The 17,885-nt window shown below is 53.4% G+C and overlaps 1 protein-coding gene across 2 annotated transcripts in view; it reads right to left on the bottom strand.

Annotated features, from left to right (window-relative positions):
• Positions 1–7,963: 7,963 nt before the first annotated feature.
• DRD2 (dopamine receptor D2) overlaps positions 7,964–17,885 on the bottom strand; it is a 65,800-nt gene continuing 55,878 nt past the window's right edge. The window contains exons 3-8 of one of the 2 annotated variants that reach the window (XM_030829698.1): positions 16,386–16,495; positions 15,226–15,362; positions 13,788–13,978; positions 12,742–12,828; positions 10,926–11,253; positions 7,964–9,289 (exon numbers count right to left, since the gene is read on the bottom strand). In XM_030829698.1, coding sequence (XP_030685558.1) covers positions 9,096–9,289; positions 10,926–11,253; positions 12,742–12,828; positions 13,788–13,978; positions 15,226–15,362; positions 16,386–16,495 — 1,047 coding nt within the window. In that variant the 3' untranslated portion in view covers positions 7,964–9,095. The remainder of the gene's footprint in view (positions 9,290–10,925; positions 11,254–12,741; positions 12,829–13,787; positions 13,979–15,225; positions 15,363–16,385; positions 16,496–17,885) is intronic. The other variant, XM_030829699.1, reaches the window with a different exon arrangement.

Genomic DNA, 17,885 nt, shown 5'->3' with positions numbered 1-17,885 from the left:
TGGCTGGAGATGTTCACGCTAACTTTATGTGACCAGGGCCCTAGTTCAGCTTCCAGGAGAGCAGCCAACAATTTGGAGGGAGTAGGGACAGGATGAGTGTCCTGGGGTCCTATCCTGCTCCTTCTGTCTCCCTACACTGCTGGTCAGCACAGTAGAAGCAGCCCCTCCCACTCAAGAATGTTTTGCGATTGTCAGAGAAAAGGAATCATCTGTCCCAACTATTGGCCAGCTCTCAGCCAAGCTGACTGGCAGGCCTGCCTCTGCATGTCATTCTCCCAGGCTAGGCACTCCAGTCTGGGCATGGGGCCAGCAGCCAGCAGCCTGGCATCAGCATGGGGTGAGAGAGGTGGGGCAGAGGAAATGTGTTGCCCACGTGCAATCCTGTTGAATTAACAAGTCCCTTTCAGCAGAGCTAGCAGCTTTGTGTCCTCCATCCTTTGGCCTCTGTACCACAGCTCCAGCCTGTTGGGCCCTGGGCCCTTTACCACTGCCTTGCCATAGCTTATGGCCACCATGGAAAGTCAGATGTGAGCCCAGGAAGCTGGAGTATGTCCTAGAGCCATGGTTGTAAACCGAGCCTGCACATTAAAATCTCTTGGGCGAGGGGCTTTTAAAATATACCAACGCCTGGCCCTACCCTCAACCATTTAAACCAGAACCTCCAGGGTAAAACCTGGTGTGAGCATCCTTAACAATTCCCAGGTGATTCTGAAGAGCACCAGGGCTGAGAAGCATCGGAGCGTCCCATGGTTTCTCTCTGTGCCTTTCCTTAGAATAATCTTGCAGACATCAGTGGCCAGCAGCTTGGGTGTCAGAGGTCTTTTTCTCTCCCATTTGGACTCCTGAGGACTGGGTGCAGGGAGCACTCAGCTGACTGTTCCATCCTCCTACTCCCTGCTAGCTGCCCAGCTCAATCTCTTTAGTCTCACTGAGACAAAGCCTTAGGCAAAATTTGTAGTTAAAGATTCCCCTAGGAGCTCTATCTTTCCCAGAACATGCGGGAGCAAGAGGAGGGAAGTGGAGGAGGCACAGGGCTGTTTGCCTCTCTTTGCACTCTGAAGTCTCCCACCAGTGTCTGCCAGGATCCTATCTGCCCTTCTAGATCTAACTCCAAATCTAGGACTCTACGAGAGCCAGAGAAGGCTCTGGAGCTACATACTTCCAGCCAGGGTTGCTCAGATTCATCAGTGGGAGTGATCAGGAGGGAACCAATGGGGGAGAAGAGTGACTGGCTGATCCTGTTGGAAAGAGCTGAGAAGTGAGAAAACGCCTTGAAGAAAAGAGTTAGAAAAAGTAGATGATCCTTTTGCACCTAGTGTCCAATGAATGGCAGGGATGCTGTGGAGATGTGGACAGCACTGTCCCTGGGAATCATTTCAGCTCTGGTGATCCTGAGTCTAGGCAGAGATTCTCACACCCCTGCTTTCTCCACTTCCTTCCTCTAACAGATAACTCTTAGAGGTGACTTCAGGCCAGCCCTGGCCAACATGGCCCCTCATTGCCTACCAGTGTCCTCTTCTGCCCCATCAAGCCACTCCTAGCCAGACATAGACACACACACAAACACACACGGTATCCACCTTGAGTCCCATTTCAACACAGCTGCCTTCTAGAGCTTCCCTAGGGAAGTTTAAAATTGGGTTTGAATGAGGCCCTTGAAATTCCCAAGGAGAGGGTCTCCAGTAGAAGTTCAAGCCCTATTTAGGGGAGATTGGGGATCGGGGGAAAAGAGCTCCCCAATTTCTTACTGGGCATCTCCACTTGGAGGGAGAAGAGAATGCTCAGTTTGGGACAATTTTTGAGTTGAAGGGGTCTACAGGAGTAGACCCCTTCAACTCAAAGTGTCCCAAACTGAGCATTCTCTTCTCCCTCCACAAGCCCGACTTCACCCTTTCTACCCTATTTTAGTTGAAGGTATCCGAACTCCTAACTTAGGAGCCATTGTGGACCAGCACTGGGAGGATGGAAGCCTTCTACATCCACACTGCTCAGTAGGGTAGCCGCCAGCCACAGGTGCTGCTGAGCACTTGAAATGTGGCTAGTGTGACCAAGGAATCTAGTTTTTTTATTTCAATAAATTAAATGTGGGTGTCTAGCCACATGGGGACAGTGGACAGCACAGTCTATACCTGTCTCGCCTCCTCCAGGCAGTTGCCATGTTGCGTGGGGTCGATCAGGAAAGGTTTTCCTGGAAGATGCGTATGTTGAATGAGGACAAGGACAGGACGGAAGAGGAGCAAAGCCTGGACTGGATAGAAGGGGAGAGGATCGGCTGGGGAATGTGAAAGAGACACAGCTGCTATGGGGAGCAGAGAGTGGCCAGCCGAAGGAGGGACAGTGCTGTTGAGGTGCGGGTGGGGGAGGTGTGTATTCAATGGAGAGACCTGAATGTCCATTCTGATTTGGGAGCTCCCACACAGGATGAGGGACAGTTGGGAGCTGCTGTCAGTTTCCCAGCAGAAGAAGGATGCAATCAGAACATGCCAGGCATCCTAAAGACCTCTTCAGCTGTGTGCAGGATGAGGAAATGGGGGACAATGGTGGGAGATGGGGACCCTGCCCTATGGGGCTTCAGAGCAAGGCTCACCCGGCTTGGCATCCCAATTCTGCCCTTTGCTAGCTGTGGACTTTACCCAGATTTTCCAGGCTTCGGCATCTGTATTTAGAACAGATTTGTTATCTAGGGGATGCAATTAGATCACGCCTATCTCCAGCACGCATTGGTACTCACCGTCACCTCTCTCCTCTTCCAGCTTTCTGTTCCTGTCCTTTCTCACCAGTGTTACTCAGGTAACCCCTTCATTACCCTTTACCCATATGACAGCCTCCTTTCCCATCCTAAACTGTGCTTGAACCAATCCAGCCCATCTCAAGGAGGACATTCCTGGGTCCTGGGAGATGGCATCCCCCAGCCTAGCCATCCCCAGAGATGCAGATAGCCCAGATTGTTCCAACTGGATCCCTTCTTGTGCTGGGAGATGGAAGCTGTTGGTGGAACCCTCTGGTTATGAGGCTGGGAATCCTAAAGGAGCAGGGAGGCTTGGCAAGCTGTCTCCACAGCAAAGTGTAGGGCAGAGGCCCAAACGGGCTGCTGCGACTGTCTTGAAGGGAGGCAGGACTGCGGGGATCAGCAGAAAACTCCTCAGGGCTGAAAAGGGCTATGGGAAATGAGGAGACTGGGGAGACCGTGTCCCTCTCCAAAGCCAACCTGAGGGCACTGAGCCCCAGGAAGAGAATGATAATGGGCAGGGCTGAGAAGGGGAGGAAACAGGGCTCCAGACCTGTGGCAGGGAGGAGAGGAAGGAGGGAGCCCCAGGACTTCCTGAACACACAGATGGCAGCTCTGGGGTGATCTTGTGTTCAGGAACATTCCTTTCCTGATGCCCTCTGCGCTTACCTATAGAACACATCTCACCAATACGTGAGGGCCTTTAGTGAGTTAGGGCTCCTGCCCACTCTGAAACCCAGCCAGCCTTGCTGCAGCACCCACCAGCCCCAGGCCCCTCTTCCTGCTAGTGCTGTGTCCTCTCCTTCCACCGGTGCCTACTGGGATCCGATCTGCCCTTCCAGATCCAACTTGCCTGTCCCTGCCCACGAAGACGTCTCTGCTTGCCCCCTGGAGATGCTCACTCCTTCCTCAGGGGCATTCTGTCCTGATGCCCAGTGCAGTGAGGTTGACAGAGCTGCTGTCGGGTCCATCTTCCTTGCTCATTGCATGCCACGTCACCACGCCCTACTTGTTTCTGTGTTCTATCCAGTCCTCTCTTAGTGCCCTGGTGTCTGGAGCTCAGAGGGTGCTTCCTCCCTGCTCGCTGAATCAGATTACAGGCAGCAGGGGTTTTTGCTGTAAGGTAATGTAAGGGACAGAGGGCAGGAACCAGGCTGGGCTGAGGTCAGGGAGGGAAACTGTGGGGGGCTGGGTCTAGTGTACCTGGACAGGCAGACCTGGGTGCATGTCTTCGCTGAGCCATTTACTAGTTGCAGATCTCAGGTTGCTGAAACTGTCTTAGCTTGATGGTATCATGTAGCAGCAATAATGTTTATCTCTGGGTCATTGTAAGAATTAAACCTGATGCCCTGCCAGTCAGAGGGCAAGGCAGTTAATAAGCACTCAACACATTCATTTCTTGCAGTTCCTCCTAAATCAGAGGAATGTTTCTCTTGCAATAAGACATAGACAGCCCATCCCTTGGGAGCCTTTTGCAAGAATGCTCTTAGAAGCCTCTGCCCATTTTCCTTTGCCGATACATTCAGGAAAGGAAAAGGAGACTCTCCTTTAGTGCCTTGGTGTGGGCTGAGACACTGAGGCCTCCTGGGAAACACCTATGGATCAGGTCAGTTACAGGGCAAGGGCTAGCCCCACCAGGCATTCATGCCTCCTCTACCCAGAGCCTGGGTCAGGTCTGTGCCATCAGCTCTGGGAGAAAACCAACAAGGGACTTGTCTCCTCCAGGGCAGTGTCCTGCCTCTCTTGCCCCTCCCATGCTTTCCCCTGCCCTGGATGCAGCACAGAGCCTGGTCCCCAAATGACCCTCCCAACTTACACACTTCTGGGGCAACAGGACAGAGTGTTTGGAGTTGGGCCTGATCAGGAAAATCCAGAAGGTATGGATGGCCCAGCTTTGTCTCTGCACAGTCCGTGGCCCCAGGCCCTGCCCCTCCCATTCCTGGAATGGCACCACCTCACCGGCTTCTTGATAGCATTCCTTCACTTCCTGTGCAGCTCTGGCTCCCCTTGGCCCTGGGGTGCCAGGGAGGTGGCCCCCTCTCCCTGGCCTCACACGCAGCTCTGGGTGTCAGAAGCCAGGTATGAAAGTGGGAGAAAGCCACATGCAAGTGGAGCGGTCATGCAGCACTTCCTATGAACTTGGGGTTGTCTCTGGCTCCAGTTGGGAGTGAAAGGTCTCTCCACATCCCTCCTTGCCATTCCCTCTCCTCCGCCTCTCTGGGCCTCTGCTCCAATGGGGTCTTATTTGCCAAGTAGCAGAACTGTGATGAGAGAGGAAGCAGGAAGCTGTTCCTACCAGGTACCCCCTTCCCATGTCCCCTCTAAGCCCACAAAGCCAGGGTAGGTCTCCCCACTCCAAAGATGGTCCACTCTCCCCCCACCAGCTTCCTGCTTCCCCTGCACTCCCAGAAACTAGTGTAGCAGAGCCAGGGGCCACCTGGTTGGCAGGAGAGGATCCTCCAGCACACAGATGCCCAGACTGGCCCTCTCACTCCTGAAGCCCCACTAATAACTGCTCTGCCCCCACCACCTACCCACTTGCTCCCTGGAGCAGCCCAAGTTCTGTTTACACGCACCCCAGGCTGTTACCCTACAGGTCTGGTCCAAAACAGGTATTCTTCGTCTTTTAAAAAAATCTTCTGACCATCCTAGCCTCTTTCAACTGCACTCACGCTGGTCAGAAGCCTGGGCTGGAATGGACAATGCAAGATGTAGCATCAGAAGATCTAGCCTGAAAGGGAAACTACCCTTTCTGTATGAGAGGCTTCTCCTCTGTAACGGAGACGATAAGAATGCCCCTCACTCCAGGGGGTTAGGAGAAGAACATGCCATCAGGGAGGGCAAACCCGCAGAGAGGGCCCTGCGCAGATGGAAGCTCAAGTTGCACACTCAGCCCAGGTCCTGGGACCCAGGAGGGCAGTGAGCCAGTGGGACACAGAGAAGGCTGGGCCACCAGGTAAAAGGAGCTATGCAGTCCCTGGGGACATGGATGTTTTGGGAAGAGATTCCAGATAGGAGGGGATGCTGGAAATGCCCCCAAAGCAGGCCTGGCTTCAGTGTTCTTAGTTGCAAGCAATTGGCTATGCCTGTGCTGAGACCACCTGGAAAGCAGGATCTGTAGCTGCTTCTTTCAGGGCCTCCTGCCCCAGCCACGCAGGAAGTAGTGGTCCATGCTGTCAGTCTTCCTGCCCCTACTGATGCCCTACCTAATTGTTCAAGGCCAAGGCACACCAGTGCTGCTGTGTCACACGTCATCTAGGAGAAAGGTGCCTTGGAAGTGCGCATCGTGTGCCTGTGCTGTGTCTGCCCTCCCTGGGCTCTGCCTTGGGGGAAGTGGAGTCTCACATTGCTGTGATCCCACCAGACTGGACTCACGATGGCAGGGATGGTGACCATTCTTCACTGTTTTAATCCCAGCACCTCACCCAGGGCCCGGAGCACAAGAATTGCTCAATAAATATTCCCTGAGGAAGACAGCAGATAGGTGGATGAAGCAATGCAATTTCTTAGCCTGCTGGACAACTCATCTTCTAATTCCCAGGAGCTTTCCCCAGCCCAGGGCCACCTGAGAGTCCTTCAGGACCCAGGAGGAAGAACGATGGCCTGAAGCCTTGAAGAATTGAAGACTTGAAGACTTGCAGTCACCTCTGGGTCTGCCCCGTTGTGACTGTGTGATTTCCATTCCCATCTAAGATGACATATGCAAAGTGTCCCACTGTGCTTGGCCCTTAGGTGGTGATCCTGGGCTGTGCTCTAGGAAAGGGCAGTGCAGGGGACAAGGGTGCAGACTCTACCTGCTGTAAAGGTAAATGAATGATCCTTTGATTAAAAGGCACTCTACAGAGTGGCACAGGCACAGACAGAAACCTAGGGAAAGGCAGAGGAGTGAAAACTGGAGGCTTCCTTTCCATCCTGCCGTCAAGAGCAAGAGACCATCGTCAGGACCTCTCTGGAAAGAATCAGAGCCTGGGCCACCCCCTTCCACCTTATGTTCCCGTGTCGTGTCGGGTCCTACTCCTCCCATTTCTTTGCCCCTGAAGTATGAGGGGGGGAGAAGGTGGAGCCCAGCCCTCCCCCTGCCCACTCTAGCTGTCAATCTGCTGTCTGGCAGAAAGACATGAAGCCTCGTGACAACTGTGGGCAACTTTCCCCTGCCCCGCCTCCCGCCCCTGCCCTGCCCTCTTCCCCTCTGCTCCCTGTCAATGCTCTTCTCACTCTGCTCTGGGTCTCCCTTCCCTCCCTCCCTCTCTCCCTCCCTCCCTTCCTTCTTCTTCCCTCTGCTTCTCTTTGTCATCTCCTCCAATCCTCACATCTGATAAGCCTGTATACCCTCATAAGATTTCTAATCATGGGATATACTTTGAAGCGTCCATCCAGGTCAAGATCTTTCACAGACTTTGAGCATGGTATGTGTGCAATGGGGATGGGTTGGGTCCCTGGGGCTTCTAGCCCCCTTGGGGACCTGATGCTTTCCCCAGGAGATGGTCACTGGGTCATTGGTCCCCCCGAGTTAGACTAGGGGCCTGTTTTGCTCACCTTCCAGAATCGGGGTGCTCCTGGGGACAGGAGCCTCTCCCAGGGCTTAGTGCTACCTTTAGGTTTAGGGAGAAGATCAAAGTCCATAATTAACTGTTCAGGGCAAGTTAAGTGCTCCAAACTTTGGTGCTAAAAATATTGTATTTAGCATGCAAATTACGCCCTGACAGCTCCCCAGCGCCTGAGCCCGTGGGTGCCAGCACCTTGTTTGTCATCACTGCGGTTATTCTCAAGGTGGTAAGAATATTCCTCCCTCACTGGGTTGATTTACGCTTCATTTGTAGAAAGCCAAGTTTCTGTTGTCGGGGCAGTACCAAGTTTTTGCCCCAGAAGGCTTGGAGCTAGGGACCAGCCTGGGGGCTGAGAGGAGGGAGAACTGTCCAGACCGCAGTGGTCAGGGCCTTCCCTGCTTCTCCTAGCCTGCCCTAGAGGAAGGGGATCCTGACATGGGACAGAAGACAGGACAAGGGACACAGGCAGACAAAGGCAATGCCAGCACATCCAAGGCCACCTTTTCCACAGAGCCTTCTCTGCCCTAGTGGGTGAGAGGGCAAAGGATGAGTCCTTCAAAGGAAGCAGGAGCTGCAACAGGGGAGGTGGAGCAGTGGGGGCGACCTAGCTTCCCTTGGGTTAGACCCTGCAGACACAGGGGTCTTGCTACACTTGAATGCCAAGCACGGAAGTGGTGCTGCTCCCTTCTACCCAGGGGTCCTGGAAGGTGACTCGTCAAAGTTTTATTAGTTTGGTGCATGGATAGTGATGTTACAGAGTCTAGGGCCCAGGGGCTCTCCCAAGCTGCAGCTTCCCCTCCTTCCTCAGGGCAGGGCCAGGCCAGGCCACATGGTTTTCAGCGTCTCTTAGCCATGGGCTCCTCTAAGGCAGAGGCAGTGGAAGGGAAGGGAAACAGGAGAGAGAAAAGGCCAGAAGGAATAGAAAAGGAAAGTGGTTTTGCGTCAGAGTGTGGCAGAGGCAGCCCCTCAAAGAACCTCTGATGTCTCCTAGCCCAGGCCCAGATAGAGTTCCAGGGCCTGACCTCCCTGCCAGGCCCCAGGCTGGCCAGCATGTGCTGTGAGAAGGGATGCATTGCAGGGCCATCAGAAGGCAGCAGGGAGGGCTAGGGCAAGGAGTTCCTCTCCCCATAGACCCTCCTGGGCCCTTCAAGATGAGGGCTCCTGTTCTCAGAGCACGTGGAAACCACTTGGGGAGCTGTAACGGGGTGAGGCGGGTCCGGACTAGCCTGGAAAGTAGAGGTCCACATCGGGGTGTGGGAGGGAGCTAAGGTTTTTGGCTTGGGAATCTCTGGGGTCCATCCTGCAGTCTGGTATTTACATGGGTCTCCCAGGACTGAAGTTGCCTGGCTCCTCGGCAAGACAGCTTGCTTTCCTCCTGTGGGCCTTGCAGGGTGTGAACTGTCCATCTCTCCCCACCGCCTGCTCCACGCCAAGCCCCACAAACAGAAAAAACTCAGCCTCTGGGCCCTGACTCTGGCTCCAGCAACCCCAGAGCCCCAGAGGAAGGTCAAGGAAGGCGGCTGCATCTTTGGTGCCAAGGATAGGGGGCCTGGAGGTGGGAGGGGGGACTCTATGAGCTGCCCCTGAGCTGGGGGGCCCAGCCCCAGGGCTGGTACCATGCCCAGCTCACTAGCACTGCCCTGGCAGAGTGAGGGTGTGCGGGCAGTGAGGGGCACGGAGCCAAGCAAACACTGCAGGGCCTGCCGGGGTGAAGAGGAGGCCGATCCACCCAGGCCTTCCTGCCCACGGTTCACAGGGTGAGGCTGGCCGGCCCAGGCAGGGAGGTGGGAAGCAGGCTGCTGTGCGGGCAGGCAGCAGAGTCAGCAGTGGAGGATCTTCAGGAAGGCCTTGCGGAACTCAATGTTGAAGGTGGTGTAGATGATGGGGTTCACGGCGCTGTTGACATAGCCCAGCCACGTGAAGGCGCTGTACAGGACAGGCGGGATGTTGCAGTCACAGTGTATGTTCAGGATGTGTGTGATGAAGAAGGGCAGCCAGCAGATGATGAACACGCCTGGGGGAAAGGGCATGGTCAGGCTGGTCCCCAGGGCCGGGGAGGCACGGCTGGGAACACCCGCACCCAGTGCGCCCCGGCTCATATGCCAAGACAGCGGGTTGTAGCCACAGCAGCACTGTAGGAGGAGTCCCGGTCTTGGATCCTAGACCTGCCTCTGATGCCCATTTGCAGTGAAGGATCCCTTCAGCTCCTTCAGCCTCACTTTCCTCATTTGTCCCTTTCCCACCTCCTAGGAAAGGGTACATGGTTTAACAATAAATCCAAAAGGTTACCATTCTGAGCCAAGGTTAGCCAGTAGAAATGGAAATATCTACTCTACTTCCAGGTCATCGTTGAGGGCTATAGACCCATGCCACTTAGTTCGTATAGCATCCCCATGAGATACATGAGAAAGACACTCACAACAGCTCTGCAATATACCCAAGGTCACTCACTCTTGAGCAGCGAAGCTGAGAGCTGAACTCCGGTCTATCCAGGTCCCCAAATGATCTTGCTCCAGCCTTCCCCCAGTTTCCCCAGTCTTGGTGGGTATACCCTTGCTAGTTCCTGCCTTGAACCACGCCCTCTCACCCAGGGCGGCCACCTACCTGCTCTGCTCACCTAACTCAGGTGCACTTTTTCCAGGACCTCCTGCGCAGGTGTGATATTTAGCCTGGAAGCAGTGTGTACATGGAATGCCCTACAGGCACAGGAGGCATCCCTGGAGACTGCATGGTGTCTGGGAGGAGTAGGGCCACAGAGCTGAGCCCCTATGGACTGCAGCAGAGGGCCTGGCTCCAATCCTAGCCTACCACATCCCTGTCCCATGATCGTGAGTGGTCCCATGGGACCAAGTGCTCTCATTCATAAAAGAAGGGAGGTAACAGCTGCCCCACTCACGCCCCAGGATCATTGGGCAGTCAAAGGGGATTCAGGTGCTTCCTGGAAGACAGAGTCACAGGGGTCCCTCCTTTTCCCAGCCACCCATATCAGTCCACCTTTTGGGTTTTGACCTTTACTATGTGGTTTTCTAGACTTCTATTGAAAAATCCTGCTTTGTGGACAGGGCTGCTTTTCATTTAGATTGGGGGCCACTCCCCAACATCCCTTTTATTTCTCACAGCTCTGGTCCCATGGAGTCTTGTTTGAGTGCAAGTGAACTGAATTTCCCAATTCCTCAAAAAGAGCGATAGTAATAAAAACCATAATAATGACACTTACATATGGATAGTGCTTTGTAGTTTAGAAAATGCTTTCGCCAACTGATTGCCACGACAACCCTGAGAAGTAACCTACTCTACAGATGAGGAGCCTAGAGAGAGAAAGTGACTTTCCTGGGCACATAGGCCCATGAGGTTCTGGTGCCAGCATAATAGACTGGTCAAATTTCCAGACTCTGGAGTCAGACTGCCTGAGTTCAAACCATGGGTCCTCTTGGTCAGGTTTTATAACCACTCTAAAACTCTGTTTGCCCATCTGTAAAGTGAGCACAATTACAGAGTCTACCTAATAGGGCTGTCTGTATGTCAATGGGCTTGGCCTGTGCCTGAGGAAATGCTAGCCCCATGATCCTGCAGCCATGGTTAGGAAGAACATGGCAGGGAATGGGACCTTTCACAGACCGGGCTGTGGCCAGCAGCCAGGGCCGACTCACCGAGAACAATGGCGAGCATCTGTGTGGCTTTCTTCTCCTTCTGCTGGGAGAGCTTCCTACGGCTCATGGTCTTGAGGGAGGTCCGGGTTTTGCCATTGGGCATGGTCTGGATCTCAAAGATCTTGGCAATCTTGGGGTGGCCTTTGGCATGCCCATTCTTCTCTGGTTTGGCGGGGCTGTCGGGAGTGCTGTGGAGACCGTGGTGGGACGGGTCGGGGAGAGTCAGCTGGTGGTGGCTGGGTGGGATGGGGCTGTACCGGGTCCTCTCGGGTGGGCTGGTGCTGGAGAGCATCTCCATCTCCAGCTCCTGGGCTCGCCGGGCAGCCTCCTGCACCAGAGGCAGAGGGCTCTGGGTAAAGCCGGACCAGTTCCCAGGCATCAGCCACCCATCACACGGGCCCCTCCCTTTCCCTCTCTGAAGACTCCTGCAAACATCACAGGGTCACCCTGCCAGGGAGGCAAGGATGTCACTGAGGCATGGGACCCAGGACCCATGGCAGCCCGTGCAGGATTGCCCCTGTCCTTTTTCCCATGGCAATCCTCATGCAGCCTCAATATCCCACTTCTGTTCTGCCAGGGATGAATACCAGGGACTTGTCTCTCATGGCCTGAGCAACACTTACTGTTAGCAAAGTGCCAGGTGCCGCAGTGGCTGCTGGGGTCAAGAGCTGATGATGTTTGGCCCTGCCTCCAGAAACTCATGTTCCGACTGCAAAGAGGGCGCCCGCCCCTGTTCTCCCTGTCAGACAAGGGGCCCAGTGCTCCCACTTCATGGGTACCTGCACCTGCGTACACACATGGGCTCCATATTCTCCTGGATAGACTAATCCAGGTGCCCAAGGGCTGACCCCTGGGGCCCCACATCTTCCCTGCTGGGGTGACCTAGAGGGCCCTGGCATGGATCCACTCATGGCCTCCTGGGTTCTTCCATAGGTTCTCTTGTTTGAGGCCTTGGAGATGTTAGTCTGAACTTCTAAAGTACAGCCTCACTATGTGCCCAGGTGGCATAACTGGGCTGCTGCCTTGGCCCTGACTCTGAGGCTCTGTTTTGGCACCTGCCTCATAAACAGCTTCTTAGAGTCCTGCCCTTGCAGTGCAGGTGAAGGCAGGACACCAGATCTGGATTTTGTATGCGGCCTTCTGTGGGTTCTCTGGCCCTGTTCTCCATCCCTCTGGAGGATGGAACACCTGCTGCTTGCATGCTGGTACAGCTACCACCTGGCAGAGGCTGAGGTCTGCTGTGCTTCTGCACCTGAGGGCTCTATGTACACAAACTGCTCCACCACCAGTCCCCACAGCTGCTCTGCTCCGTCCTACCCCAGAACCTGCCCATCCATAAGGCAGCTCATGTCAGTGGAAAGAACACAGGTGTGGATTTCAGAGTCACACAGGTCTGGGCTTAGTGTCACCAACACTTGAGACGGGTGAGTTGCCTAATCTCTCTGAGCCTGTTTCCTCTTCTGTCAACTGAAGATCGGTTCGATCAAAGAGACTTACCTCCCGGGGTCGTGGTGAGGATTTGATGAGATAATAGGGATATGGTAGATGTTTGAGAAATGTGAATAGCCATTATTATCATTTGTATTATGTTGGTACGGCCAACCATTTTCTTGTACACATCCGTGCCTTGCAGAACGGTGTCTCACTTCATGCCTGCTTGGAGGTGTGCACGGTGAGTCTGCCTTCAGCTGAGGCAAGGTGGGGGTTTCTGGGGTGCTTCTCCCATTGGCCAGCTTCTGAGGTCTCAGAACCATGGCCAGTGGGCTTCCCTAGGGGCAGAAAGACCTGGCTCTGGGTCCCTGGCCTGAGCACTTACCACTCTCCGCCTGTTCACTGGGAAACTCCCATTAGACTTCATGATAACGGTGCAGAGTTTCATGTCCTCGGGGTGAGTACAGTTGCCCTGTGGAGTGAGCCAGCACATGGGTCACACAAGGTGGTGGGGATGGAAGGGGGACAGAAACCCAAAGTGCAGCAGTCCATGGAACTCAGACTGGGCAGAAGGGCTCAGAGATCAGGAGGGTAGGGGCCAGAGGAGGCAGTTGGGGCAAAGGGGAAGGCTGGAATGAGACAAAAAGTGGTGGGTATGACGAGGGACACAAGGACCTTGTTTTTTAAGGAGCACCTGCTAAGGGCCTGGCACTGTGCTAGGCACACTCATGTCCCTTCTGACGTGGAATCCTCAAGACCACCCTGTGAGGCTGGTATTTGGATTCCCATTTAACAGATGAGGAAACAGGCTCGTAGAAGTTAAGCAACTTGCCTAAGATCACTCAGCAAAAAAAGTGGCAGTGACAGGATCTGAACCTGACGTTTCTAGCCCAAGAGCTCTTGTTCCTTCTGTGCCCACACACTGTCTTCCTTGTGAAGGACTGAGTGAAGGGGAGAATTCACAAGACATCAGGGGGAAAATGAAAGAGCAGCAGAGGAGAGACATAGTGGAGAGGAAGTCAGGAAAAGTGATGTGTGTTTGGAGGGGAGGACAGAGAGTATGGAAGGTAAAGGAAAGAGGATGGAGGACTCAGAGGGAGCTAAAGTGAGACAGAGAAACCAGAAAAGAGGAAGAGAGGAGCCCACGGGGGTACCAAGCAAGAGTTGCCGCCTTCAGTCACAAAGATCTCCAAGCAAAGACTTCTCCCTGTTGTTGAGTGTCATGGACCCTGCCTCCCTCTCCTGGAGACTCAAATTGCTCCACTGAGGTCCATGCCTTCAAAATCTGCCCTTGCCCAGCTCCTGGGAATTCCTTTAGCCTAGACCTAACCCTTGCTGAGGTTTCCCAAGCCCCCACCTGAGCATAGGATGAGCCCTCTTGGTAATGGTTAGGTGGGGACACTCGGAGTTGGTTGGGGGGTGTCTTGAGACCTTTAGTGGAGCCCTCAGGTGGGATCTGAAAGCTCGGCTGCTGCGCTTGGTGTTGACTCGCTTGCGGCGTCTGCGGAGGACAATGTAGATCTTGATGTAGACCAGCAGGGTGACGATGAAGGGCACGTAGAAGGAGACGATGGAGGAGTAGACCACGAAGGCCGGGTTGGCAATGATGCACTCGTTCTGGTCTGCGGGAGGGAGAGCCCGGACAGGCAGGGAGTCAGCGGGCCCACTGGCCATAATTCCACAAGAGCCCATTCATGTCCTTCCAGGAACAAGGAGCAATTTTACAGAGAATATGAATGCAACTAGATGTTTAAGGCTGCCTGGTCATCTTAGATATACATAAACGCACAGCAGAATCCAGAGTATCAAAAACACGATTGTGAGTAAAAAGTTAAGCTGTGATGATGGACTGCTCCCATGTCTTTCCATTACTATTCCCTCATTACTTCGTCATTAGTTTTGCCATGTCTGGGCATAACAAGTGAAGCCAGTGTATCCAGAAAGAATGACACAAGAAAACTTTTAAAAGAGTAAAACTTTTAGTCTGACCTGTGTATTAGGAGAGGTTGGCCACCTTTTAATGTTTGCAGCAAGATAACTTGGCTCTGTTTGTTGAACTCACTTGTGTTCCTATGTGTTTCATATGTTTGTGTGCCCTTCCAGGTCTACCAGATGCCTGTCCTCTATCTCAGGGCCTTGTGCATTAATCCAAGTATGTTTAGTGCTATTCCCACTTAGAATTCCTGTGATGCTTATAATAGATACTGAACCACACATTTTCAAGGCTTCACTGTATCTTTTGTTGCTATGATCTCCAGAGGTGCACACCTGCCATTGCTCTTGCCTCCCTGAAGAGAGGAAGTTCCATGCTGGTGGGGGCTTTGTGTTCCCTCTGTCTGAGACACTCCTGACTCTGCCTCCCACAGAAATGGGCATGTGGTCAGCTCACCTCCTATTCACTTCTAGCTTTCCTGCTCCAGGTGGCTCAGGCCTGACCCGGGTTTAGCAGGCCCTGAGGGCTGAAGCTTCATTACAAAAATACCATTGTCAGGGGCGGATGGAAGCCCAGTAGCCTCCGCCATCCCATGTGCATGTGCACATATACACACATGCAGTTTGTGAAGCATGTCTTGCCTCTTCAACTTAATAACCAAAGTTGAAAATTCCCAGACATCCCCCTGAACCATTATCCCCACTCCTCATCCAACTCCGTTGTGTCCTGGGCCACTGTTTCCTCTCTGCCAACCTAGAACAACTCTTGAGTTGGGCTTGGCCCAGGACACGTAGCCTGGACTCAGTCCAGGGTAGCGACAGGCCTCCACTGGGCCTCCGCCCATATCTGTGCCAGGGACTCTGCTCCCTCAGGGCCCTTCGAGGGAGCGGGGGCCCAGGGCCAGCTGAGCCTCAGGCAAACAAAAGCAGAATGTACCTGTGTTATTGAGTCCGAAGAGGAGTGGGCAGGAGATGGTGAAGGACAGGACCCAGACGATGGAGATCATGACGGTGACCCGGCGCTTGGAGCTGTAGCGCGTATTGTACAGCATGGGCATGGCCACAGCTGTGTACCTGCAAGGGCGGGGGACCCTGAATCTGGGGTGCAGGCCCAGGGACCCCTCACTCCACAATATGCACACACTCCTTGGGGCTAAACAGTTGACACACCTCTATGAAGCTTGCCTGAGATGCTAACTCAACCCTCCCTCCTGTCCCCAAACTCAGATGGCAAGGACAGTTGGCAAAGCCCAAACACTTAATCACTGGTGAGCTATTGTTTACTCTTGGCTCATATCTATTATTCTAACCGGCCCCACTTGGATTTCAGGCTTTTCAAAGAACCATGGCCTGGATCTTTGCAGTTTTGAAACTGTACCCACTGCACTTGTGCTGAGCCCATAAGGTGGAAATGTTTGTTGATAAATTGTTAGCCAGGCCCCTCAGAGCAAGATTTAAGCCTTAGTTAGTAGGAAATAACAATGGCAATTGTTTACAATCCTTCATCACATTGTTCTACCCAGCACTTCTCATTCATTAACTTATTTCATCTTCCAAGAATGGTGTGAGGGAGGTAGGGTCATATCTGTGCAAATTAGTGGAAGGCTCCAAGGATGCAGCTTAGCAAGGTGTGCATGGCCTGGGACCCTTGGCCATGTGCCAAGGACATAAAATGCATAACCAGATACTGCAGCTCCAGGCCACAGGTGTCATCAATGTAGGTTTCTAGAAAATGAAACTGAGAGCTCTGAAAACGTCCATCATCTGCCCAAGGTCACATGAGTAAGATGTGATAGAGCTAGGGCTTCCATCAGAATCACATTTCCCCTTTTGTACCAGTCACTGTCTGAGTATGCTTGGCAGCATCACTGTCCATAGATGGCTTCTCTTTAGGGAGTGTGTGCTCTCCTAGCCAAACATACACACATGCACACCCATACACACATGCACACCCATACACACAAACACATGGACCCACATGCACACAACCAGCTGCACAGCATCACAGACACCAAACACAGCCTGGCTCTGAGAAAAGCTGGGGCAGCCAGAATGGTGAGTGGCCAGAGCAACTTCTTCCACCCTGGCTGGGCTCACCTGTCGATGCTGATGGCACACAAGTTCAGGATGCTCGCTGTGCACATCATGACGTCCAGAGTGACGAAGATGTCACAATGAATCCTGCTGAATTTCCACTCACCTACCACCTGGGGACAAAGCGACATAATGGATGGACAGCAGGAGGGGGGGATTAGCTTAGGTCCTATAGCCTGGTACTCCTGGAGCCGATGAGGCCACAGACTAAGGAGGCAGCTGCGAGTCTTGTGGGCATCCAGCTGGGGTGTGGGGAGTGATGCCCATGGGTGTCTGAGGCCCTTGCCCCTCGCTTGTCTTCTCCCAGATACATAAGACCACTTAATGCCAATTACTGTGCTAGAAGAAAGATAGCCAACTTATACGGAGGGCCTCAACTTTAAACCTTAATCTCTGCAACCTTTGTTAACCCCATGTGTTTTCTTAGATTCTGTATTTGTGTACTTGGCATCCATTAGTCACAGAGACACTTGTATTGACTATATTTTTCTATTTTCTCTGATCCTGATATTCTGGCACTTGGGAGCTTGAGAGAGACCTGGCACTAGGGAGACCCAGAGAGAGACTTACCGTCCCAGAGCTAGTTAATTCCTAAAGACAGAAAATGACTGACTTGGAAGGATGCCTCTCAAAGGCAAGGCAGCCACCCCGTTTCTCTAACTCACACACACACCAAGACAATATTTCCTCTGTCTCAAATTATCTCAGGTACCGGAGACAACTAGAGATCACCCCTGCAGCCCAAAGCCTGCCAGGATGATTGAGACTAGCCAACCCTACGTTGCTTAATCTGCCTTGCCTTGCATTTCCTGTGGGAGCCCCAACAGGGCCGTAGCCTGGGCTTTCCCTTGCCCCTGATTCTGCCTCTTGACCCAAGCCTGCTGCTTCCCCCTGCACCCCACATGGCAGGCCGAGCATCTGGTTTCTAGGGATATGGTGTATCACGTTAAACTCTTCCCAGTGGCACTGGCTTCTCTGTGTTATCACTCAGCCATACCTCTGTAAATTAGATTCCAGGTAAAATTTTAGAATGCCCGTGAGGAAACTGAGAACCAGTGAGGAAACCGAGCCTCTGAAAAGTGCAGTGATTTCCCCAAGGCCTGTGGGCTCAGTTCCTGGTCCTGCTCTGGCCCAGGCTCTGGCTGAGCTAGGCAAGCCCTTCAGTGGTTGGCCCAGTACATGGCAGAGTCGGGGCCCCAAAATGATCTGTTAAGAATAATGGTGAAGATGAAGACTCTCCATGAAACAGAGAAGAAATTTCTGCTCCCTCTTATACCCAGAGAACGAAAGAAGGCAGATCTGGGCCAGCGCTCGAGGAATGCCCGAGTGGGCTGGGGTGGGCGGAGGGGTTGCTGTGATGAGCTGTGTCCTTGGTAGGATGGGAAATGAAGAGTCTAGCTCCTGGCAGGAGTTTCTCATACACACATGCACACAGGCACACACACACACACGAACGCACCGCACCACCCCCCCCCCGCCCACGTACCACCCATTCACACACAG

The sequence above is a fragment of the Nomascus leucogenys genome, chromosome 15, assembly GCF_006542625.1.
Source record: "Nomascus leucogenys isolate Asia chromosome 15, Asia_NLE_v1, whole genome shotgun sequence".
Lineage (NCBI taxonomy): Eukaryota > Metazoa > Chordata > Mammalia > Primates > Hylobatidae > Nomascus > Nomascus leucogenys.
The sequence above is the reverse complement of the archived record's forward strand: the minus strand, read 5'-3'. Positions and strand labels throughout refer to the sequence as shown.